This window comes from Cricetulus griseus, chromosome X, assembly GCF_003668045.3.
Source record: "Cricetulus griseus strain 17A/GY chromosome X, alternate assembly CriGri-PICRH-1.0, whole genome shotgun sequence".
Lineage (NCBI taxonomy): Eukaryota > Metazoa > Chordata > Mammalia > Rodentia > Cricetidae > Cricetulus > Cricetulus griseus.
Window position 1 is genome coordinate 88975019 of NC_048604.1, and position 26156 is coordinate 89001174.

At 38.7% G+C, this 26156-nt stretch overlaps 1 protein-coding gene across 1 annotated transcript; it reads right to left on the minus strand.

Annotated features, from left to right (window-relative positions):
* Positions 1 to 1681: 1681 nt before the first annotated feature.
* LOC113837656 (odorant-binding protein-like) lies at positions 1682 to 23675 on the minus strand. Its single transcript, XM_035449746.1, has 6 exons — positions 23613 to 23675; positions 23026 to 23165; positions 22034 to 22104; positions 20475 to 20585; positions 19495 to 19596; positions 1682 to 1797 (listed from the first exon to the last, which is right to left on the minus strand). Exons 1-6 carry the CDS (start codon positions 23673 to 23675, stop codon positions 1682 to 1684), a joined length of 603 nt encoding a protein of 200 aa, XP_035305637.1.
* Between the last annotated feature and the right edge of the window lie 2481 nt (positions 23676 to 26156).

Genomic DNA, 26156 nt, shown 5'->3' on the forward strand with positions numbered 1-26156 from the left:
CCATTTATATTAACAGATATTAATGACCAGTGATTGCTAGTTCCTGTTATTTTTGTTTTAGTTGGTGGTGGTGGCACAGTGTATTGGCTTCCCTTTTTCTTGCTTTGTACCTATGAGACCATTTATTTCCTTGTTTTAGTGAATGTCGTTGATTTCTTTCAGTTGGAGTTTCCTTTCAGTGCTTTCTGTAGGGCTGGGTTTACGGATAGGTATTGTTTAAATATGTTTTTTGTCATGGACTATCTTGTTGTCTCCTATGGTGATTGAGAGTTTTGGTGGGTATATTAGTGTTGGCTGCCATTTCTGATCTCTTATTGTCTGCATAACGCCTGTCCAGAACCTTCTGGCTATCAGGGTTTCTAATGAGAAGTTAGGTATTCTTCTGATGGGTCTGATTTTTATGTTATTTGGCCCTTTTCTTGTACAGCACTTAATATTTTTCTTTATTTTGCATAATTGTGTTTTGATTATTATGTGGAAAGGGAGATTTTTGAGGGTTCCAGTCCATTGGGTGGTCTGTAGCCTTCTTATATCTTCATAGGCCTTTCCTTCTTTAGGTTGGAAATTTTCCTTCTATGATTTTGTTGAATATATTTGCTGTGCCTTTGAATTGGATTCCTCCTCCTTCTTCTATCCCTAATATTCCTAGGTTTGGTCTTTTCACAGTTTTCCAGATTTCCTTATATTTTATGTTAAGAATTTGTTGAAATTAACATTTTCTTTGACTGATGCATCCATTTCCTATATCATACCTTCAGCACCTGAGATGCTGTCTTCCATCCCTTGTTCTATTGTTTATGCTTTCATTTGTGGTTTCTGGTCGTTTACTCAATTTTTCCACTTTCAGAATTCCCTTGGATTATGTTTTCTTCATTGTTTAATTGTTTTTTCATTGGTTTCCTTGGTGTTCTTTTAAGTATTTATTGATTTCTTCCATTTGGGGTTTTTTTCCTCCATCTCTTCAAGGGAATTTTTCATTTCCTCTTTAAGAGCTTAAATATCTTCATAAAGTTATTTTTAACGTCATTTCCTTTGCTTCATCTGTGTCGGGCTGTACAGTTCTCGCTGATGTAGCACCACTAGTTTCTCGTGGTGATGTATTGCTCTTTATATTGTTGACTGTACTCTTACCTTGTTGTCTACCATTATCTTCTTCCAATTGATATATATGAAGCTTCTGCTTCAGGGAATCCCTCTTCCCCCCAATTAGTGTAGTTATAGTTGGGAGCTGTGGCTCTGGTGATTGTTGCTCCAGATGGAAGCACATCCAAGGATCAGATGTTTGCTCCTGGAGGTGCAGGAATTGCCACTTTTCTGATGATTAGTTCTCCAGGTGGAGGCAGAGACATGGTTCTGGTGATGGCTCTTCTAAGTAAATGTGGAGCTGGGGTTCTGGTAGTCAATGCAGCAGCAGGGTATCTCTTACCTAGTAGTATCAGTGGATGTTGGCTGGAACATAAGTGCTCTTTCCCAGAAGAACATCTCATGACAGTTTCTGGAAGCCACTGGTGGGAGCCAATGGTTTCTTCTGTTCCTGCCATACCACTGGTGTGTTCTTTCCAAGCTATAGCTCACAATTCCCAATGGTTATGGCCTCCTCTGAACCTCCTGAAGGCTCAGGCCTCCTCTGGACATCCCAACAGCACAGACCTCTCCTTCACAGCCTGGTGATTCAAGATACTCACAGGGGCTCCCACCAGGTAGGGCCTCTGGCTGACTCTCCCGAAGCCTCCGGCCTCAGGCCTCGGGCTTCGGGCTGGAAAAGTCTTCCAGGGAACTCCGACAGCTGATAAACACCTTCAGCAAAGTGGCAGAATACAAGATTACCTCAAAAAAATCTGTAGCCCTACTATATATTGATGAAACACATGTGGAGAAAGTAATCAGAAAAACATCACCCTTGACAATTGCCACAAACAACATAAAATACCTTCGGGTAACGCTAACCAAAAATAAGTGAAAGAACATTATTATAATAATTTTAAGTCTTTAAGAAAGAAATTAAAAAGATAGTAGAATATGGAAGGATTCCCATGTTCTTGGATTGGTAGGATCAACATAGTAAAAATGGCAATCTTGACAAAAGCAATCTACAGATTCACTGCAATCCCCAAAAAATCCCAGCACAATTCTTCCCAGAACTTGATAAAACCATTCTTAACTTTATAGGGAAAAACAAAAGACCAGGATAGAAAAAACTTTACAATAAAAGAATTTCTGCATGCATCACCATCCCTGATTTCAAGCTCTGTTATAGAGCTATAGTCCTGAAAACAGCTTGGTACTGGCAAAAAAATAGAAAGGTAGACAAATGGAATAGAGTTGAAAACCCTGATATTAACCTGCACACCTAGGAAAACCTGATTTTTGACAAAGAAAATAAAGCTATACAATGAAATAAAGAAAGCATCTTCAACAAGTGGTCCTGGCATAACTGGATGATGGCATGTAGAAGACTGCAGATAGGTCCGTATCTATCGCCATGCACAAAACGTAAGTCAAAATGGATCAAAGACCTCAACATAAATCCATCCACACTTAACCTATTAGAAGAGAAATTAGGAAATACCCTTGAATGAATTGGTACAGGAGACCACTTTCTGAACATAACAACAGTAGCACAGAAACTGAGATCAACAAGTAACCAATGGGACCTCCTGAAACTGAGAAGCTTCTGTAAGGCAAAGGACACAGTCAGCAAGACAAAATGGCAGCCCACAGATTGGGAAAAGATATTCACCAACCCCACATCTGACAGAGGGCTGATCTCCAAAATATACAAAGAACTCAAGGAGCTAGTCTCCAAAACACCAAACAATCCAATTATAATTTGTGGTACAGAAGTAAATAGACAATTCTCAATAGAGGAATCTAAAATGGCTGAAAGGCACATAACAAAGTGTTCCACATTCTTAGCCATCAGGGAAATGCAAATCAAAACAACTCTGAGATACCATCTTATACCTGTCAGACTGGGCAAATTAAAACAACTCTGAGATACCATCTTATACCTGTCAGAATGTGTAGAATCAAAAACACCAATGACAGTGTGTGCTGGAGAGGATGTGGAGAAAGGGAACACTCCTGCTCTGCTGGTGGGAGTGCAAACTTGTACAGCCCCTTTGGAAAACAGTATGGCAATTCCTCAGGAAAAGGGAAATGAGTCTATCACAAGATCCAGCAATTCCACTCTTAGTCATATTCCCAAAGAAGCACATGTCTACAAGGACATATGTTCAACTATGCTCATAACAGCGTAATTTGTAATAGCCAGAAACTGGAAGGAAACTAGATGCCCCTCAACTGAAGAATGAATGGAGAAAATGTGGTACATTTATACAATGGAGTACTACTCAGAGGGAAAAAAACAATGGAATCCTGAAATTCTCAGGAAAATTGATGGAACTAGAAGAATCCATTCTGAGCGAGGTAACCCATTCACAAAAAAAAAGACAGGCATTTTACTTACTCATTCATATGTGAATTTTAGACATAGAGCAAAGGATTGCCAGTCTGCATCCCAGGCTGCTGGAGTTGCTGGTAAACAGGGAGGACCCTAAGAAAGTCATACATGGTGCCCTGGAAAAGGGGAAGGGGACAAGATCTCCTGAGCAAATTGGGAGCATGGGGAAGTGCAGAGAGAACTTGGAGAATGAGAAGGTGAGAAGAGGATGGGTGAGGAAGACATGCTGGGACAGGGAGTTTGAGTTGGGGGAAGAACAGAAGAGAGCAAGATAAGAGATAACAGAGGGAGACATTATGAGTTTAAAGAGAAATCAGGCACTAGGAAAATGTCTGGAGAGCTACAAAGCTGACAGCAACTAACGAACTAAGCAACAGAGGAGAGGCTACCTTAAATGCCTTCTCCTGATGATGAGATTAATGACTGATTCATATGCCATCATATAGCCTTCATCCAGCAGCTGGTGTAAGTAGACGCAGACACCCACAGCTAGACCTTGAACTGAACTGAAATATAGTTGCAGAGAAGGAGGACTGATGAGCATCTGTAACAGGCTGGTGAAACCCACAGCAACAGATGAACTGAACAAGGGAGAGCTCTTGGTCCCCAGACTGATAGCTGGCATACCAGCATAGGACAGATACAGACCGCCTGAATGTGGGTATCAGTGAGGAGACCTTGGAAATCTATGGGGCCCCTTGTAGTGGATCAATATTTATCCCTACCATAGGAATGGACTTTGGGAGCCCATCTCACATGTAGGGATACTCGCTGAGCCTAGACACAAGGGGGTTGCCCTAGGCCCTATCTCAAAGAATATGACAGACTTTTAAGACACCCTATGCAAGGCCTCACACTCCCTGGGGAGCCAAAAGGGTTTGGGATAGGTGGGGCATTAGTTGGGGGGCAGGGGAGGAGGGGCGGTAGAGGGACCTGGGATTGACATGTAAAATAATCTTCTTTCTAATTAAAATAAAAATGAAAAATAAATTAACATTCAGAATACCCTTAAAAAGTATACATGTTGATGAAAAGAACAATGGTGTTTGGATATATTTATGAAACCAAGCACAGTTTACCTTCCATAGTTCAGGATGTAAGTTCAGCTAATCACCTTTGAGTTACCTGTCAGATTGTGTATGTATTAAGCATGAGGTTACTATGTGAATGGTGTGCTTTAGTACTTGCATGCCATTTGAATGCCTAGCAGCTTAGATTGCAAGTTTCAATAGCAAAACAATATGATTTTTTTTCACAAATTCCTAGCCAGCCTGCCTGACTCCTGGCCTCTGAGATGGAGAGGCAGACTAAATCTGCTGTCATAAGCTGGTCAGGTTTTAAGATTGCTTGTACATAGATGTAGACAGCTGAAACAATAAGCAAGGGTGTCTGGGTTTTCAGAGAAAGACACAGTGCCCTTGGTATGAGAGATGTATCTTACAGTAAGTTATTGTGGGCTAAGGAATAGCTCAGCTGGTGAAGTGCTTGATGTGAAAGCACACGACCTGAGTTTGAGCCTAGGAACCATCGTTTAAAAATGCCCAGTGTGGTAGCTTATGCTTGTAATCACAGCAGGAGGGTGCAGAGAAAGGTGGATCCCTGGCCTTGCTGGCCAGCCAGATTAACCTACTCTGTCATCAGGCCTGTTAAGAGACCTTGTCTAAAAAGTCAGAACAGGGTGGATGGCATCTGAGGTCTCCCACTGACCTCTTATGGGCATGCACTCACATGTTCATATATGCCTACATACACATGCACTCACACATGGTTATAGCCAGCTGTTGGGGTGCTTGCCTAGCATTTGTTTTTTTATATTTTTATTAGAAAAATTATATTACATGTCAATCCCTGGTCCCTCTCCCTCGACTCCTCCCCTGCTCCCTCCCCGCTAACACCCTACATATCCCATACCTTTTGTCCTCACCAGGGAGGGTTAATCATTCTAAAGGGGGTCTTCAAAGTCGGTCATATTGTTTGCTATAGGGCCTAGGCCAACTCCCTTGTGTCTTTAGCCATATGACTTTTACCTCAAAAATGAGACCACTTATATATAATGGAAGACCAAAGAGCCAGCACTAAACAAAAATACGTATGAGAAAAACTACTGGACACAACTGGGCTATAAATATCTGTGTCAATATTCTGTCTCACAACAAACACACACACACACACACACACACACACACACACACACACACACACAACAAGCATATTCAAATAAATGTGTATATTCATGTAGAAGTTGGAAATTGGTAGAAAAGTTATGGGGCACAGAAATGAAAGTATTTAGTTTGAGAATGAGGGTGAAATTATGTAAATGTACATTGAATACAAAAAATAGATGTTGCAACAGTGACTAATATCTTTTATTTTACCTTGATCAGGCCCTCAAAGAAGATTGCATCTGCCTTTTCTTTTATCAAAGCTAACTATATTCTAAGGAATCATTGTAATACACAAAGGAATTTTACATATGGTCATGAATGTTTCTAAGGCTTGGTATATATGGAACATCATTGTCATGCATTTATTCTTCAAATGTGAATGACTCACATGTGCATGATTTAAGCATATCCTGATGGATTTGCTTACTGAAATCACTTAACAAAAGATAATCTCCTGAGATGGACCTTTGAAAACAGATTTCATCCACCCTTTTGAATACTGTGGAACATGCAGGAAGAGCAAGAGTTTGTTATGTGAATTCTTTAGAGTTATAGGACCATTAAACTGCAAATCACAGATTACAGTTGAAAGTAAATGTGAAGCACAACGTAAAATATACTTCTTCAGTGTTCTCACCCATAGCTTTCCAATAATTGTAACATTTTAATTACTAAAATAGTTTTTAGTAATATGGATATCATTTGTTACACCAGAGTGATTAATTATCTTAGTGAATATTCATGTGCTTTTTGAATGAGATCCATTTCACAAGGTATTTATTGCTTCTTGAAACACATTATTTAATCAGTCAAAAAAGAAAGAACAGCAAATAGATCATGCAATGGGAAAGGAAAGGTAAACCAGGAGTTTGGTAAATGGTATCCTGACTTGACAGGAGAAAGCAAAATGCATTTAGAAGGAAATGGTGATTTATTTGTGATGCTATTTCCATGGTCAACAGGATATGATGCATAATTGTCATCCTGTTCTCACCTTACAAACATGAAAGCAAAAATTAAAACATGGTTGAACAGACGGGAAAAACTTCATCCTTGAGAGTGCATAAATATAAAATTATCACAATACACAGTTTCCAGAAGGGATTATACACAGACAGTTCCTTTCTTGGAAATCACCAACACTTTGTACTTTGGATTTTATAGGACCACAGTCCATAGGAAATAATGACATTCTGTGTCCCCACATGAAAATGTAGATTGAAAGGTTTCACAGAATGTATTGAAACTATCAACATGCTTGTGCAATATCTGTGACAAATTATATTCCACAATCATAAGTAAAGTAAGATTTTCCAAATAATAGGAAACCTTTTTTGATGGAATATTCCTCAATATAATAATATTAGCAATTCTGAATAAAAGTCCTTCATATACTTTTATACATAAAAATATTCTATCCTTCATTTTTATCACTGTAGTATTTTCAGATTTAAAAAACAAATGATATTTTGTCTTCATTTTGCCTCCTTCTGATTTAATTTTATCCTTTGTTAAGACTTACTTTTTATGTTATAGGAACAAATCTATTCAAATATCAGTATGGTTAGACATGGCTTCTGTTTCTATTCACCTTCAGAGTGTCTTTATTTAGGACAAGTATCTGAAAAAGAACATGAGTGGGGTAAAGAGTGACAGTAGTATTATCATAAGAATATAGGAAGCGTTTCCCCATGATTATTACTGCAAATGACAACTGAAAAGTAACATGAACTAGATATAATCTGAATCAGTGATCTTACTAACTAGATAGATACGTAGATAGGTAGGTAGATAGATAGATAGATAGATAGATAGATAGATAGATAGATAGATAGACAAATGATAGACTCAATCTGCTGTATACATACATAGAATTATAAATGTACAGCCTACAGAATGGGAAAAGATATTCACCAACCCCACATCTGACAGAGGGCTGATCTGAAAAATATACAAATATTTCAAGAAAATAGACACCAAAAATCCAAATTACCCAATTAAAAATTGGATACACATATAATCAGGGAATTCTCAACAGAGGAATAGCAAATGGCCAAAAGGCACTTAAAGAACTGCTCAATGTCCTTAGCCATCAGGGAAATACAAGTCAAAACAACTCTGAGATAATATCTTACACCTGTACGAATGGCTAAAATCAAAAACTTAATGACAGCTTATGCTGGAGAGGATGGGTAGTAACGGGAACACTCTTCCATTGCTGGTGGGAGTGCAAACCTGTACAACCACTTTGGAAATAAGTATGGCATTTTATCAGAAAATTGGAAATAGATCTACCTCAAGACTCAGCAATAATACTCCTAGGCATATATTCAAAAGATGCATGTTCAAATCACAAGGACAACTGTACAATTATGTTCATAACAGCATTATTTGTAATACCAAGAACCTGGAAGCGATCTAGATGGCCCTCAACTAAAGAATTGATAAAACATGTGATAATATACACAATGGAGTACTACTCCATGGGGCAAAAAAAAATGATATCTTGAAAGTTGAAGGCAAATGTATAGAACTAGGAGAAAATATCAAGAATCAGGTAACCCAGACACAGAAAGACAAACATCACATGTGATGTCTTATAAGTGTATATTAGACATTGTGCAAATCATAACCAGACTAAAATCGACAACCCCACCAAATCTAGGAAACAAAGAGGACCCTAAGGGAGACATATATGGATCTGCCGAGCAAGGAAAAGGATCAAGATCATTTCTTTTGGTTTTGGCTTCCTCCACAGGCAAAAGCAAATTGACTCATTAATTCAGATTGAAGATAAATCAGAACATATTTATTTTGTCAAGGAATTCGTGCTTCTTCATACTCTTCTGAATGACAGAAATACTCAATGGACATTCCCTATATAACTGTTAAACAAAGAAAATATGCACAAATTAAATGTAAAGGGAAGGAAGGGAGACAGTGTTTAGATTGTAAAGATAAATAAATAATAAAAATATATGAAAGAAGAACTTTCATTTTCTGACAAGCTGTTTGGGCACACTGAAATACTCCTTCATTGACTTTTTTGTGTCTCTGTGTATCAAAAAATGTTGATAATAGCTCACCAAATATTCACAGCATTTAAACTAAAATAAAGGCTCTATTATATCATTACATGTGCTTACTTGAAAATTAAAAATCCAATATGGTTCCATTTCTCTCTAATTGCCACATAGATTTATTACATTTTATACTAATCTTAACAGCAAGGAAACTTAAGGGCTTACTTTAATCTCCTTTGCAGGATTCAACTGAAAACACTATGTATTACATAATTAGTGAGTGAAATAGCCAGAGTATTGAAACCTGAGATATTTTAGTTTCTTAATTTTACATCTCAATCCCCTCTTCCCAGACCATCCACCAGCACCCATTCCCTCCGCTGGCCCCATCCACTACTCCTCCAGTTTTTCTCTTCAGATACAGACCAACATATCCTGGATAATAGCCAGACAAGGAAATCAAGCTGCGCTGAGAACAGCTACTCCCTCCTTCGGCAAGGTTGGATGAGGTGATCAGGGGGAGAAATGTGTCCCAAAATTAGGTAAGAGAGTTACAGACATCTCCCACTCTCACTGCTTGGATTCCCACATGAAGACAAAGTTACACAACTAAAACATATAGTCACAGGGACTAGGATGGTCCATGCATGTTCCCTGATTTTCTGTTCAGCCTCTTTAACACCTAGAGCCCTGGTTTGATTTTTCTTTGTGTTTTCATGTGGTGCTCTTGACTCCACTGGCTCCTACAATGTCCCTTTCCTCATCTTTGCAGGATTCCCCAAACTCTGTCTATGCTTTGCCTGTGGGTCTCTGTATCTGTTTCCATAGTTGCTGGGTGAAGGTTCTCTGATAACAATTGCTATGCACCAATTGCCTCTGAGTGGGGTGGCCTGCTTCTGAGTGTCAGAAGACCTTTGTGATTGGGGACAGGGCCTAGAAGCAGGGCCAGCCTAAGTGTGGGGCAGAGACCAAGGAAACAGAAACCAGAGTGGGCTGCAGTTCTGTGGCAAGAAAGTCACTCATGGTTGGTGTGGCCTGCTCTTGAGTGGCAGAGGTCCAATGGGGTTGAGACCAGATCCCAGCATCTAGACCAGGGACGATCTGGATTAGTGTAGCACCTGATATTCTTTCTAAGGATGCATTGCATCCTCAGAGCTTCCTCTCAATCTGATTGCTAACCTTAAGAAGAAAGATTCAGGCAGCACATTACAAGGGAAATAAAGCTTTATAAACATAAAGAAGCTATTCCAGCCCGGTGCCCTGCTCAAAGCCTCCTGAAGCCTGGGGACTCAGCACAGGTGGAACCTGTTCTGGCGGACCAGGCCATCCAGAGTTGGCCAGTATTGTGGTGATAGTCCCTCCTCCCCACATGGGAGGCGATAAGCATTGGCCTGCTTCTGGCCCACCTTACAGTGCCCTGCACAGATCTCCTTGAGGGCTGGGGATTGTGCACAGGGGAACCTGTCCCAGTAGTCCAAGCCAGCCAGAGTCTGCCAACATCACAATGCCAGTCTCACCTCCACCTACAGGAAGCAGAGAGCCATTGGACTGTTGGACATGCTTGCAGCCACCAGAAGAGAACTTTGCACCATAACCACCAGGAGAGGGAGAAACCCCACCGGAACCCATTGAATGAAGGATGGGAAGAGGACAGTATAAGAATATATTGGCTGGAGAAACCCACAGAAACAGCTGAGATGAACAAGGGGTTGCTCATCGACACCAGACTGACAGCTGGGAAAAGAGCATAGGACTGTTCCAGACCCCCTGAACATGGGTGTCAGTTTGCAGGTCTGGACAATCTATGGGGCCACTGGCAGTGGATCAATATTTACCACTAGTACACAAATGGACTTTTGGAGTCCTCTCAACATGGAGGGATATTCTCCCAGATTAGACACACAGGGGAGGGTCTAGGCTCTGCTGCAAATGATATGACAGACTTTAGAGATTCTCCCATGGAAGGCCTCACCATCCCTGGAGAGCAGAAAGGGGATGGATTAGGGGGTTGGTGGGGACAGGGGTGGAGGGGAGGGGGAGGGAACTTGGATTGACATATAAAAGAAGCTTGTTTCATGGGGGTGGGCCAAGGTCCTATCCCAAAGGACACAATATACTCTGATGACAACCTATGGAAGGCCTCACCCTCCAGGGGGAGCAGAAAGGATATGTGGTAGTAGGGTTTTAGTGGAGGGTGGTAGGGGAGGAGGGGCGGGAGAGGGAACTGGGATTGACATGTAAAACAAATGTGTTACTAATTCAAATAAAAAATCTGAAAAAAGAAGCTTATTTCTACTATAAATTTCAAAAAAAAAGAAAAAGGAAGAAAAGATCCTGTGGCAAATCATTAGCCTGAGAAGTAGTTGTGTTTGTTTATGAACTAATTGAATTAGGATGTCTCATATAGTACTTATATCTCTTCTCCAGCGTGTAAGTGTAAAAGTGAAAGATACTAACCATAGTTTATTCTTGAAGATTTTATACCATTTTAAGTAATTCAGCAAGATATATAAAAAGGAACATAATCAACAACAGAAAAACCAATATGATGCCGCCAGAGTCTTTGGACTCTAAACCAGCAAGACATGAACATCCCAACACAGATGACACAAAAGAAAACGACCATAAAAACAAGTTTATGAAGATGATAGAAACTGTCAAAGAGGAAGTGAGACACTCCCTTAAAGAAATAAAAGAAAAAACAAACAAAAAATTCATAAAATGGAGGAAAAGAAAAACCAAAAATGAAGGAAATAGACAAATTTCATAAAGAAAGCAAGGAAACTCAAGAAAAACACAAAGAAGGGAAAGGAACAATTCAAATGGTTCAAGGCTTGAAAGATGAAATACAGGCAATAAAAAACAGTCTGAGGGAATGATGGAAATAGAAAACCTGGGTAAACAATCAGGAACTACAGATGCAAGTATAAGCAGCAAAGTACAAGAGATAGAAGAGAAAACCTCAGGCATTGAAGATGCACTAGGAGGAATAGATTTATCGCCCAAAGAAAATCTTAAGTACAGCAAATCCCTACCATAAAATATTCAGGAAATCTGGGACACCACAAAAAGGCCAAACCTAAGAATAATAGGTAAAGAGGAAGGTGAAGAAACACACCTAAAAGGGGCAGAAAACATATTCAACAAAATCACAGAATAAAACGCCCCAACCTAAAGAAAGAAATGCCAAGCAAAGTGCAAAAAGCTCAGATAACACCAAATAGAGTGGACCACAAAAAAGTACCCTCACCACATAATAATCAAAACACGGAACATACAGAATATAGAAAGAATATTAATAGCAGCAAAGGAAAAAGACCAAGTAACATATAAAGGCAAACCTATCAGAATTAAACCTGACTTCTCCATGGAATTCTGAAAGACAGACGGTCCTGGATAGACACACTACCAACAATAAAAGAGCAGAGATGCCAGCCCAGACTAGCATACCCAGCATATTTTTCAATCACTATAGATGGAGAAAATAAGACATTCCATTAGAAAACCAGATTTAAACAACACATTTCCATGAATCCATCCCTACAGAAACTTCTGGAAGGAAAACACCAACCCAAGGAGGTTAGCTACACTCACAAAAACATAGGCAATAGATAATCACAATATACCAAAAGCCAAAGAAAGGGGGAGGGGTGAATCCACACACAATGAAGTCACCAGCAACAAATACAAAACAAACAAGAATTAACAGTCAATGGTCATTAACCCTCCTCAATCTCAAAGGTCTTAATTCTCCTGTAAAAAGACACAGGTTAATAGAATGGACAGGAAGACAGAATGCATCCTTCTGCTAAACACAAGAAATACACCTCAACATCAAAGACAGACATTACATCAGAGTTAAGGGTAGGGAAAAGATTTCTTTTCTTTTTTGTGTGTGGTACTAATTTTTTCCATTTTTTATTTTAATTAGAAACAAGATGTGTTTTACATGTCAATCCCAGTTACCTCACCATTCCCGAATATCCTGCCACCCCACCTCCCGCCAACTAAAACCCTAGGTATTATATACCCTATCTGCTACTCAGGGTGAGACCTTTCATAGGGGTCTTCAGAGTCTACCATGTCCTTTGGGATAGGGCCTAGGCCCACCCCTGTGTGTCCTGGCTCAGGGAGAATGCCTTTATGTGGAATGGGCTCCCAAAGTCCATTCCTAAGCTAGGGATAAGTACTGATATACTCCAAGAGGCCCTATAAATTTCCATGGTCTCCTCACTGACACACACATTCATGGGATCTGGAATAGTGCCTTGCTGGTTTCCCAGCTATCACTCTGGGGACCAAGAACTCCCCAAAGTTTGGGTCAGCTGTTTCTATGGGTTTCACCAGCCTGGTCTGGACCCATTTGCTCATCACTCCTCGTTGTCTACAAATTGATTCAAGTTCAGTTCAGTGTTTAGCTGTGGGTGCCTGTTTCTACTTCCACCAGCTGCTGGGTGAAGGCTATAGGATGGCATATAAGTCAGTCATCTCATTATCAGGGGAGGGCATTGAAGGTAGCCATTCCTCTGTTCCTTAGATTATTAATTGGTGTCATCTTTGTAGATCTCCACACATTTTCCTAGTGCCTGATTTCTCTCTAAACCTATAATGACTCCCTCTATTATGGTATCTCTTATCTTGCTCTCCACTATTCTTCCCCTGACTCAGTCTTCCTGCTCCCTCACGTCTTCCTCACCCCTCCTCTTCTCCCCTGCTCATTCACCTAGCTCCCTCTCCCTGCCCCATGCTCGCAATTTGCTCAGGAAACATTGTCCCTTTCCCCTTCTCCGGGGGACCATGTATGTCTCACTTAGTGTCTTCCTTGTTTCCTACCTTTTCTGGCAGTGTGGACTGTAGGGTGGTAATCCATTGCTCCAAGTCTAAAATCCATATATGACTGAGTGCATATAATGTTTGTCTTGTTGTGACTGGGTTACCTAGCTCAGAATGATTTCTTCTAGTTCCATCCATTTGCCTTCCAATTTCAAGATATCATTTTTTTTTCTGAAGAGTAGTACTCCATTGTGTAAATGTAACACATTTTCTCCATTCCTTCTACACTTGAGGAGTATCTAGGATGCTTCAAGTTTCTGGGTAATATTAATAATGCTGCTATAAACATCATTGAACAGGTGTCATTGTTGTATCAATGTGCTTAGTTTTGGTAAAAGCCTAAGAGATGAATTGCTGGATATTGTGGTAGACTGATTCCCATTTTCTGGAGGAATCACCATACTGATTTCCAATGTAGCTGTGCAAGCTGGCACGCCTACCAGCAGTGGAGGAGTGCTCCCCTTTCTCAATAACCTCTCCAGCATAAGCTATTATTGGTATTTTTCATTTTAGCCATTCTGACAGATGTAAGATGTTATCACAGAGTTGTTTTGATTTGCATTTCCCTGATGGCTAAGGATGTTGAAAACTTTCTTATGTGACTTTCAGGCATTTTAGAATCCTCTGTTGAGAATTCTGCACCCGAATTTTTCATTGGATTGTTTTGGGGCAGGGGAGGAGGGGAGGGAGAGGGACCTGGGATTGAAGTGTAAAATAATTTTCTTTCTAATAAAAAAGGGAGAAATGGAAAAAAGAAACCCTTATGAGTGAGGTAACCAGTCACAAAAAGACAAACATGGTATTCACTCACTCATATATGGATTTTACACATAGAGCAAAAGATTACCAGCCTACAAAACACACCACTAGAGAAGTTAGGCAACAAGGATCACACTAAGAGAGACATATATGATCCCCCAGAGAAGGGGAAAGGGACAAGATTTCCTGAGCAAATTGGGAGCATCTCAGGGGGGAGGAATCTAAGAGAATGAGAAGGAAAGAAGAGGAGGGATGAGGAGGATATAAGGGAGAGGGAAGTTTGTGTAGAGGGAAGAACAGAGGCCAGCAAATAAGAGATACTATTACAGAGGGAGCCAGTATAGATTTAAAGAGAAATCAGGCACTAGGAAAATGTACAGAGAGCTATAAGGATGAGACCAACTAACCACCTGAGCCACAGTGGAGAGGCTACCTTTAATGCCTTTCCCTGGTAATGAGATTGATGACTAACCTATACACCATCCTATAGCCTTCATCCAGAAGCTGGTTTAAGTAGAAGAAGATATCCACAGCTAAACACCGACCTGAACTGGAATCCAATTGCAGAGAAGGGCTGATGAACAAAGTAGACAAGACCAGGCTGGCAAAACCCACAGAAACAGCTGACCTCAACAAGGGGGAGCTCTTGGCCCTCCGACTGATAGCTGGGAAACCAGCATGGAACTTATCTAGACCCCATGAACATGGGTGTCAGTGAAGATTCCTCGGAAATCTAGAGAGACTCTTCTAGTAGATCCTTACTTTTCCCAGCATAGGAATGGACTTTGGGAGCCCATTTGACATAGAGTGATACTCCCTCAGCCGAGACATACAGTGGTGGACCTAGGCCCTATCCAAAAGGATATAACAGACTCTGAAGATGCTTCATAGAAGGTGTCAGACTCCCTGGGGAGCAGAAAAGGTATGGGAAATGTTGGGTGTTAGTAGGGGCAAGGGTGGAGGAGAGGGAGAGGGAACTGGGATTGACATGTAAAACAATCTTGTTTTTAATTTAAATAAAAAATGGAGGTAAAATGAAATTGGAAGAAGAGATAGAGCACACAGAAATAAAATTACTTTGTTTGAGCATGAGGGAGAAAATGATGTCAATGTCCATCTCTATTGTCAATCTTTACTCACCATCCCTAACTTCAAGCTCTATTACAGAGCTATGGTCCTGAAAACAGCTTGGAATTGGTACAAAAATAGACAGGTAGACCAATGGAATAGAGTTGAAAACCCACATATTAACCCACACACCTATGAACACCTGATTTTTTATAAACAATCCAAATTTATATGATGGAAAAAAGGGAACATCTTCAACAAATGGTGTTGGCATAACTGGTTGCAGACATGTAGAAGACTGCAGTCAGACCCAAGCCTATTGCCTTTCACAAAACTTAAGTCAAAATGGATCAATCCTCAACATAAATCCAGCTACACTGAACTTATTAGAAGACAAATTGGGAAATACCCTTGAATTGATTGGTATAGGAGACCAATTCCTGAATATTACACCAGTAGCACAGACACTGAGATCAACAATTGATAAATGGGACCTCCTGAAACTGAGAAGCGTCTGTAAGGCGAAGGACACAGTCAGCAAGACAAAACTGCGGCCCACAGACTGGGAAAAGATATTCACCAACCCCACATCTGACAGAAGGCTGATTTCCAAAATAAACAAAGAACTAGTCTCCAAAATACCAAATAAACCAAATAAAAGGTGGGGTACAGAACTATATTGACAATTCTCAAAAGAGGAAACTAAAATGGCTGATACACACATAAAAAAAGTGTTCAACATCCTTAGCCATCAGGGAAATGCAAATCAAAACAACTCTGAGATACCATCTTACTCCTGTCAGAAGGGCAAAAATCAAAAACAGCAATGACAGTTTATTCTGGAGAAGATGTGGAGAAAGGGGAACACTCCTCCACTGCTGGTGAGCTTGCATACCTGTACAGCCACTTTGGAAAACAGTATGGCAACTCCTCAAGAAAATGGGAATCAATCTACCACAAGATCCAGCAATTCCACTCTTAGGCATATACCCAAAAGAAGCACATTCATTCAAGGATATCTGTTCAAAGATGTTTATAGCAGCACTATTTGTAATAGCCAGACTGGAAGCAGCCTAGTTGCCCCTCAACCAAAGAATGGATAGAAAAAATGTGGTACATTTACACAATGGAGTTCTACTCAGAAGAAAAAACAATGGAATATAGAAATTTGCAGGGAAATGGATGGAACTAGAAGAAACCATTCTGAGCGTGGTAACCCAGTCACAAAAAGACAAACATTGTATGTACTAACTCATATGCAGATTTTAGACATAGGGTAAAAGATTACCAGCCTACAATTCACACTCACAAAGAAGCTAATAAAAAAGGAGGACCCTAATAGAGACATACATGGTCCCCTGGAGAAGGGGAAAGGGTCAAGATCCCTGAACAAATTGGGAACACGGGAAGGGGGGCGATAGAGCTAGAGAATAAGAAGAGGAGAAGAGGAGGGATTCAGAAGACATGAGGGAGCAGAAAGGTTGAGTCGGGGGAAGAAGAGAAGAAAAAAAGAAATGAGATGACATAATAGAAGGAGACATTTTAGGTTTACAGAGAAATCAGGCACTAGGAAAAGTTCTGGAGAGCTACAAAGATGACAACAACTAACAATCTAAGCAACAGAGAGAGTCTACATTAAATGCCCTCCCCTGATAATGAGATTGATGACTGTCTTATATGCCATCCTATAGCCTTCATCCAAACGCTGGTGAAAGTAGAAGCAGAAACCCACAACTAATCACTGAACTGAACTGGAATCAAGTCGTAGAGACGGACGAATGAAAAGCAAAGGGGTCCAGACCAGGCTGGTGAAACCCACAGTAACAGCTGACCTGATTTCAGGGAATTCTTGATCCCCAGACTGATAGCTAGAATACCAACATGGGACTGATCCAGACCCCAGGAACATGGGTTTCTGAGAGGAAACCTCAGAAATCTACGGGACCACCTGTAGTAGTTCAGGACTTATCCCTAGCATAGGTGTGGACTTTGGGATCCAATTCCATATAGAGGAATACTCCCTGAGCCAAGACACACGGGGTGGGCCTAGGCCCTATCCCAAAGGATACAATAGACTCTGATGACACCCTATGGAAGGCCTCACCACCATCCAGGGGGAGCAGAAAGGATATGTGATAAATAGGGTTTTATTTGGGTGTTTGTGAGGACAGTAGGGAGAAAGGAACTGGGAACGTATTGTAAAACAATCCTGTTTCAAATTCAAATAAAAAAGTTGAAAAAAAAGAAAATGATGTAAATGTACATTGAATATATACAATTTTCAGAACATTATTTTACATGGAACACAAAGAAAGGTTAAATAACAGGTTTTATACCAAAACGTCGTGATTTCATAGTTTCTTATTCATGTATGTAATATATATATATATATATATATATTACATAGCATATGTTATATCTTTAGACTTCAGGAAAATGGATGTAGCAACAGTGACTAATAACTTTTATTCCTTGATCCAAGCCCTCAAAGAAGACTGCATCTGCCTTTAATTTTATCATAGCTAACTATATTCTAAGAAATGCTTGCAATACCCACAGGAAATTTTAATACATCTGTGTATGTTTGTAAGGATTGGTATTTATGCAATATCATTGTCATGAGTTTATTCTTCAAACATGAATGACTCACATGTGCACAATTTAAGCATATCCTAATGGATTTGCTTACTGAAATCATTTAACAAAAGATAATCTCCTGAAATGGACTTTTGAAAACAGATTTCATCCTCCCTTTTCAATACTGTGGAACATGCAGGAAGAACAAGGAGTTTCTTATGTGAATTCTTTTAGAGTGTTAGGGACATTCATTGCAAATCACTCTTGACAGCTGAAAGTAAATATGAAACACAACATAAAATATACTTCTACAGTGTTCTCACCCATGGCTCTCCAATAAATGTGACATTTCAAATATTACAATAGTTTTTAATAATACGGATATCATTTGTTACACCAGAGTGATTATTTTAATTATCTTAGTGTATATTCATGTGTTTTTTTGAAAGAGATCCATTTCACAAGGTATTTATTGCTTCTTGAAACACTTTATTTAATCAGTCAAAAAAGGAACAACAGCAAATAATAGATCATTCGATGGGAAAGGAAAGGTAAGCCAGGAATTTGGTATGTGGCATCCTGACTTCACAAGACAGAGGACAATTCATTTAGAAGGAAATGGTGATTTGCTTGTGATGTTGATTCCGTGGTCAAGAGGATATGATGCATAATTGTCATCCTGTTCTCACCTTGAAAATATGAAAGCAAAAATTATAACATCGTTGAACAGACAGGAAAGACTTCATCCTTGAGAGTGCATGAATATAAAATTAAATATCACAATACAGAGTATACAGAAGGGATTATACACAGACAGTTCCTTCATTGGAAATCACCAACACTTTGTACTTTGGATTTTATATGAGCACAGTCAACAGTGAATAATGACATTCTATGTCCCCACATGAATATGTAGATTGAGAGGTTTCAAAGAATGTATTGAAACTCTCAACATGCTTATACAATATCTGTGACAAATTATATTCCACAATCATAAGTAAAGTAAGATTTTTCAAATAATAGGAAACATTTCTTGATGGAACATTCCTCAAAATAAATATATTAGCAATTCTGAATAAAAGTCCTTCACATTGTTTTGTACATAAAAATTTTCTATTCTTCATTTTTATCACTGTAACATTTTCAGCATTAAAACTCAAATAATATTCTGTCTTCATATTGCCTACTTTTGAGTTCATTTTATCCTTTGTCAAAACTTACTTCTAATTTGATGTTAGAAGGACAAATCTATTCAAATATCAGGATGGTTAGGCATGGTTTCTGTTTCTACTCACCTACAGAAGGTCTTCATTTAGGACAAGTATCTGAAAAAGAACATGAGTAGGGTAAGGAGTAACAGAAGTTTTATCATAAGAATATAAAAACAGTTTTTCCATGATTATTGCTACAAATGACAACTGAAAGATAACATGACTAAATATAATCTGAATCAGTGGTTGTACTAACTAGATAGATGGATAAATAGATAGATAGATGATAGGTAGGCTCTGTGTGCATATATACATACATAGATTATAAATATACATCCATATACATATACACATATTTATAAATAATGTATCTAAAACATATTCATTGAGTTTACCTGTAGCAAGAACATTGTGAATGTTTTCTTCTGGAATGTTCTTTTCATGAGCAAATTCCACAAATTTTTCGTGTTGTTCAGATGTCAAAGGTTGACCTTTTCCTGTATTGCATTAATGATAATGTCAGAGAGTTGGTCAGTAGAATTCTGAAGAATTTACATTGTTCCCTTAGTTTCCCACTGTGAGGTACAATTGAAAGACCCCAACTTTTCCAAATTCACCTACCCTGGGTGGGTAATAACAGTAAATTACAATTTTCCAAATTTTCCATGTACACAATGAATAACTTCTTTTTTATTTATATTAGTTCAAATTAGGAACAAAGTTGTTTCACATGTCAATCCCTTCTCCCTCTCCCTCTCCCTCCCCTCACCCCCACATCTCCTCCCCCACCCCCAACTTACTCCCCACCCCACCCACCCTCCATTCCCTAGGCAGGGTAGGGCCCTAATGGGGGCTCCGCAAAGTCCACCACATGATCCTGGGCTGGGCCTAGGCCCTTCCCCATGCATCAAAACTAAAAATTACTTCTCTAGAGAATTCACTCATCTGAATCCCATCCACATTCCAAAACATAATGCTAAAGAGCTATGAATGCATGTCAATGTAATATTCACAACTCTCCTGATTCTATACACTGAATTTCATGTTTTAATTTGGTGTCCACTTGATCAAATAATGCTCAAAATGGTCTGAACTTTGGGAAAATAGTATTTGCTCCACTCTTTCCATTGAGGAAACATGAACATAAACTCTTCCAATAGCCTCCCTCATTGTCCCTAGTCTTCAATGACCATCCTACTGGATTTACACTATAATGTGAGAGATGGTCCACACAACAATGGGATGGTCATTTAGTGGACAGGATTTTGGAACTCCCATAACACTGATTTGGAGGGGATTGTGTGAATCTGACTTCATCTTCATTTGCAGAGTGATACTTTTGCTACTATTTGAGAGAATCCACTCCCATTCTTACCAACAACATAAATCAACTTTGTTTTCCGGCCGTCTCGGTCCACATTATCGGTGACAAAGACAATGTTCTCTGGTGTTGCATGTACAGGTTTAAATGTATTGTCACCTTCAACTGTAATAAAAGAAATATTTCAAAACTCAGTGTCACTGATTGTTCTAACTGATATCCTAACATTAACTTTGACTCTTACTCTAACAATCACCTTTATCCATTATCATATGACACATGTGTACAAAGCAATTCCTGGACTCCTTCATTTTGTATATCCCATCATAATACTGTGACCAGTCATTTCTGCTCTTCAACTCTAATATTGAATCCTATGTACAGGTAATTTTCCATTTCTCTGAATTCCTTGAGTCAAGACTTTGGGACAAATCTGTTGGGTATTCCTTCCCCAATCAACCAGGTCCCAAAGGCCACTTGTCCTGAAATTGTAAATATCTGGTGTCATACCACGATAATACACAGTGAGCAAAAGTACACATGTGCATAAAAAGATTGTACTAATTAATAATATGCACTAAATTTATCATTGTGTAAGATTGTTGATGAATAATTGTAATGGTAAACATTTTGAATTTGACAGACATTCATATTGTATGCATGTGTCGGTCTGTCTGTTTATGCCCATGTAAGTTGTGTGTGTGTGTGTGTGTGTGTGTGTGTGTGTGTGTGTGTGTGTGTGTGTGTTTGCACGTCTGCATGTGAATGCATGCATGCATGTTATATTTTGACTCACTGACAATAATTAAATATAAAAGTGGTTAACATGAAAATAAAAGGATTTATAAGATGTGGTCATTTTATATTACAGGATTGCCTTTTAATCCATGTAAATTTAGGAGAGAATGAGACTTGCCACAAGAATGTGTCCTCTGTTCATTTAAATTAAACCAAATGTCAAACTGTGTATGATTCGTTACAGTAGTGTTGTTGGTTTTTTTTTTAGCAATTCTTACAAAATTGAAGTACTCAGTCTGAAATTCTTAAACAGATTTTCAATGAACTGCTTTTCAAAATTGAAGCTAATCATCTGAGGATCAAATTTTTGTGATCTCTATAAAATGTGAGACAAAGAATCTTTGAAATGGCACTGTTCATTTGAATTTTCACAAATCAAGGGTGACAGATAATATCTGTAATACAAATACTTGAGAACATGAGGCAAGAAGTTTGCAAAGATGTTCAGGACACGGAGACCTATTAGTGAGTGGTGGACTTGTCCAGTAACAAACAGAGACACTTTATGAAAGAAAACTTACTGAATACTAACTGACTGGGAATGAAAATTTTCATGCAGGGAAACTATTTGGAGACAATTTGCTAGAATTATTCACATCTTTCTGTAATAGTGTTCTTCTCCATGTAAACATCAGATAACCTCCAATGTAATCTGACTTTGATGCATATGTCAGAGTATTGGAAGGAATGATACCCTTCCAAGTAGCAAAAATTGTTCTACATCCATGTACCTATGGGTGGCTGAAGTATCAATGTTAATGTGCACACCCACATTGCCTTTGTTCAGAGAGGAAGCTTCCAGATCCCATACTTACACTGTGTTCGGTATGTACCATCTGCTTGTCTGTACCCAATGACTTTAGTCTTTGAGCATTGGTTATTTGCACTAAAAATCAAACAGAAAAACCACAGTTTGTTCTTTATAATCTTTGAATTTATATTAAAGATGTTCAGTTGATATAATGAACTTGAGGGCTAATAGGATCTATGAAGTCTTTACAGGGCCAGGACCAAAACATCTATGCTTAGTTCACTTTTCCTGATCCTTATTTAGAAAGTATCAACATATTTTAATCATACAGATGACATCCTTTATTTCTACTCATTTTGCCTAAAGCTAGGAAGGCTCTCATGTCTTCCTCATCCAAACTTCACTATACAGTGAGTATGATTTCAAATATGCTAATTCTCTTGTGCTAGTCCAACAATAATATATACACAGTCATTTTGCATGAGCTTTAAGTACTTTTATTGGTAACCAAAACCACACAATTTTGGCTATAACATATATTTACTTCTAAGCATTTTTATGTCTTATGGTGTTATGCATCTTCCATTGAACATAGTCATCCAATTGTCACAGAGAGAATCTTTGAAACTAGCGCTACAGAGAAAGGGAATCCCAAATTAGATTTATCTGAACTGTTTGTGGAAGACTATTTCATGACATCATCGACTGAATAACATAACATGCACAGCTTTGACCCAAAATGCTGACACAATCCTACTGACTTACTAGAAATTGGAACCTTGGTGTTCCCTGCATGTGATATTAGAGCATAAAATTCAACTACACACTTCCAACTACAAGGCCTTATAAGAATAATGACATGGAATTGGACACAGTGCCAAACTTCTGTGTGTTGTTCAGAGCTGACCCATCATGAAATAAGGTAATCACATTGCTAAAGGTGACGCCTTCAGTTTCATGACAAGAAACAAAATATTGCCCTGTAAACATAACAACATATAGGCTGAGGAATGCATACAGAGTCTGCTCAATTTACACAGTTGACAATTTGCTTACTTGACATAAAATGTGACTCCCATTTCACTACAGTCATCATTACAATCAATTTCACGAACGTAGAGTCTCATTGGTCCTTCTTTCTCTATCTTGTCAACATTGTTAGCAGCGATGGCAATGGTTTCCCATTTTCCTTGAAGCTGAAAAAAACAACAAAGGCAAACAAAGGAAAGAAATAAACAGATGAGTGTTACACATTCACATCTCTCATCACAGTCCTTGGAAATATGTAAACTCGCTGTAAATATAAATCAATAATATTTTGTTTATGATTTCAAGATTATGTTCCTAGTGATGTAGGATAGCCCAAGATAATATGATGACTCAATTAACATAGATCATTTTGAACCTGAGACTTTGAATAACTGTTCATGTTTTGGCCTTCTTATGCTCTCAAATACCACCCTTTATTTCCTTATTCCATTGTTTCATAGAGAGAAATCTGATTGGTGAAGTGTATCTGCATGAAAGTCAGAAAGCTTATTTCTTAAATATGGACTTGCATGGACTAACTGAATGATGCATCACATCCACAGAAATATGCTATTGAGGAACCTCAGATATATGATTAGACCAAATGAATTTACCTCAGAATAATCATCAGCATGAGCCAGGCCAAGGGCCAAAGCCAGCAGCAGAAACTTTACCATGGTGGCGCCTTCCTTTGCTCTTCTGCAGAAGCTCAAAGAGGTTAGTGGTTGTGAAGGAACTGAACTGACAAAGCTTTTTATACAGCCAGTTAGAGGGAGTTTCATGGAATCAACCAATGGTTATGCTCCACACTAAGCTGCATCTGTCTAGTATTTCCTCTTTGGCCCTGCCAAATGATGTATGATCTCATATCCCTAAACTAATGTGATTAGCCTTAAGGTCAGGTTATGTTGGGTTGAAAATTGATCATTTCTGTCACAAAGAAAGGACTATCTTGTTACAGCATTTAATAATGTTCTTGCTTCCAGTACTATGCTGGTGGGTAAAGGTCATGCTACATATGCATATGTCCTATATGATTCATAAAGCAACATGAAGAACATTTAAAATATTTTCCAAATATAAGCATAATAATGTAAAGTTAAATGAATTTAAGACAGATTGTGGGGTGATATGAGTTGGAGTAACCATGTTAGTAGAAGATAGATGTTAAAATTCAAGGAGGATTTCCCAAAAGGATATTGAAATATCTGGTGCTACTTTTAAGATTTTCCATATATTGACTACTTTATTTTTCTGGTACATTGAATTCAACTGCCATGGTACAGAGCTCCAAGCTCTGTATATCATTGAAGCTTAAGTCTATAAATAGTAGGAAAATGCTACTAGATGTGCACTAGTAATAAATACAAGTGTCATTAATTAAAAGGATCCAAATCTAGTGAAACAGTCTGTAAATACAATGATGTTCATAAAACTGTCTTATTGTGATAACAGACTGTACATTCAAGCTGAAAATTTTACTTTACGTTTGCTAAAGCAAAAACACTCCCTGCCTAGTTGAACTATTTACACATCAAAACCAAGGACTGTGTTGTGATGAGCCATAATATCTTGTCATCCAGTTTTATGGACAACCAAGAAGACTATTAGGACTCTGTAGTACTGTTTATCTTCTGGGGCTTTCATCTCTAACACAGGGAATAACCTACAATTATTATATTGGTAATTGGAGTTGAAAACCCATGGTTTCTAACCACACCATTATAAGGCATTAGTTGGCCTTCAAGACACCTTCTTTAAATTACACCCCATTATTATCTCTATTTCTTTTATCTTTGTTATTATAACACAATTTCATTGTTTTCAACTTCTCTTTACTCCCTCTAAACCCTCCAATATGCCTAGCTCTTCATCTCTTTCAATATTCTCAACTCTTTTTTCACCAATAATGTTACATGCATGTGATTTTCATGGTCTCAAGTGAGTCCTAAACTTTTATGTGAAGATTTGATCCTAGGAATAACAAAAGAGACACAACATGCCACAATTGTCATCTTAGGTCTGGGTTACCTCACTCAATAGGATGGTTTATCATGCCTGCCATTTACCTGCAAATGTCATGATTTCATTTTTCTTTTCCATGCAATAATATTACATACTTTATATGTACCACTCTTTTATTATCCATTAGACAGCTGAAGAACATTTAATTTGTTTCCTATTCAACCTGTTTGAATGGAATAGCAATGAACATGGATGAGAAACTTTCTATTAAATAGAATGTCAAGTCATTTAGACATAGTCCAAAGAGATGTATAACTGAGTCACTTTTAGAAACCTAAGAAATCCAGTTAATGCACCCTGTCCACTAATGCTAGGGGTCTTAGATGGGATCAACCTTCTGGGTTCTTGGGAATTTCCCTAGCATCAGGTTTCCTTGTAATGCCTCCCTATATGGAGATTTGACTTTCTATGTTCTTCTGCCCCAGCCCTTCCTTTCCTGTATTCAGATTGGTGACCTCCCTAACTGTTATCATAGGACTTTCATCCGGTAACTGGTGGTATCAAATGAAGACATCCAAATCCAAACACCAGGCTGAGCTACAGCAATCTGGTCAAAGAGAGGGAGGAGAGATTATATGAGCCAGGGGGGTCAAGATAATTATGGGGAAACCCACAGAGACAGTTGACCTGAACTTGGGTAATTACAGGAGCTCATGGAATCTAGACCAACTTCGGGGGCCCTGCATGGGACTGTCCCAGGTCCTGTGCATGTGGGTGACAGTTTTGTAGCCTGGTCTGTCTGTGGGATCCCTGGCAGTGGGACCAGGATCTATCCCTAGTGAATGTTCTGGCTTTTTGAAACCCATTCCATATGGAGGGATGTCTTACTCAACCTTGATGTGGATCAATATGAAAAATGCGCTCACATGACTCACTTATTTGCCTCCAACATTTTGCCAATACTCAGGCACTGAGCACAGATACATTGTAATTTATATGATACGATTTCCAGTGGGAGTTTTGTTGTATATTTTCAGAAGGAATAATGTGACAAGAACATGATTGCTCCATTTTGTTATTTTCTATAGTCCACTGTTCAGATCATTGTACATTGATATTAGCACTGTTCATTTTTATTAATGATATTAGGGTTTTTGTCATACAATCTCAATGCATGTTTGTTATAAATAAAT

What these genes read in the sequence shown, in the direction of transcription:
- LOC113837656 (XM_035449746.1), bottom strand. Translation starts at nt 23,675, where the DNA reads ATGGTAAAGTTTCTGCTGCTGGCTTTGGCCCTTGGCCTGGCTCATGCT. An exon ending in GGAGTCACATTTTATGTCAA is followed by an intron (nt 22,105 to 23,025) that starts GTAAGCAAATTG and finishes TTTGATTTTTAG; the next exon opens with TGCAAATAACCAATGCTCAA. An exon ending in TCACAATGTTCTTGCTACAG is followed by an intron (nt 1,798 to 19,494) that starts GTAAACTCAATG and finishes ACTTTGCTGAAG; the next exon opens with GTGTTTATCAGCTGTCGGAG.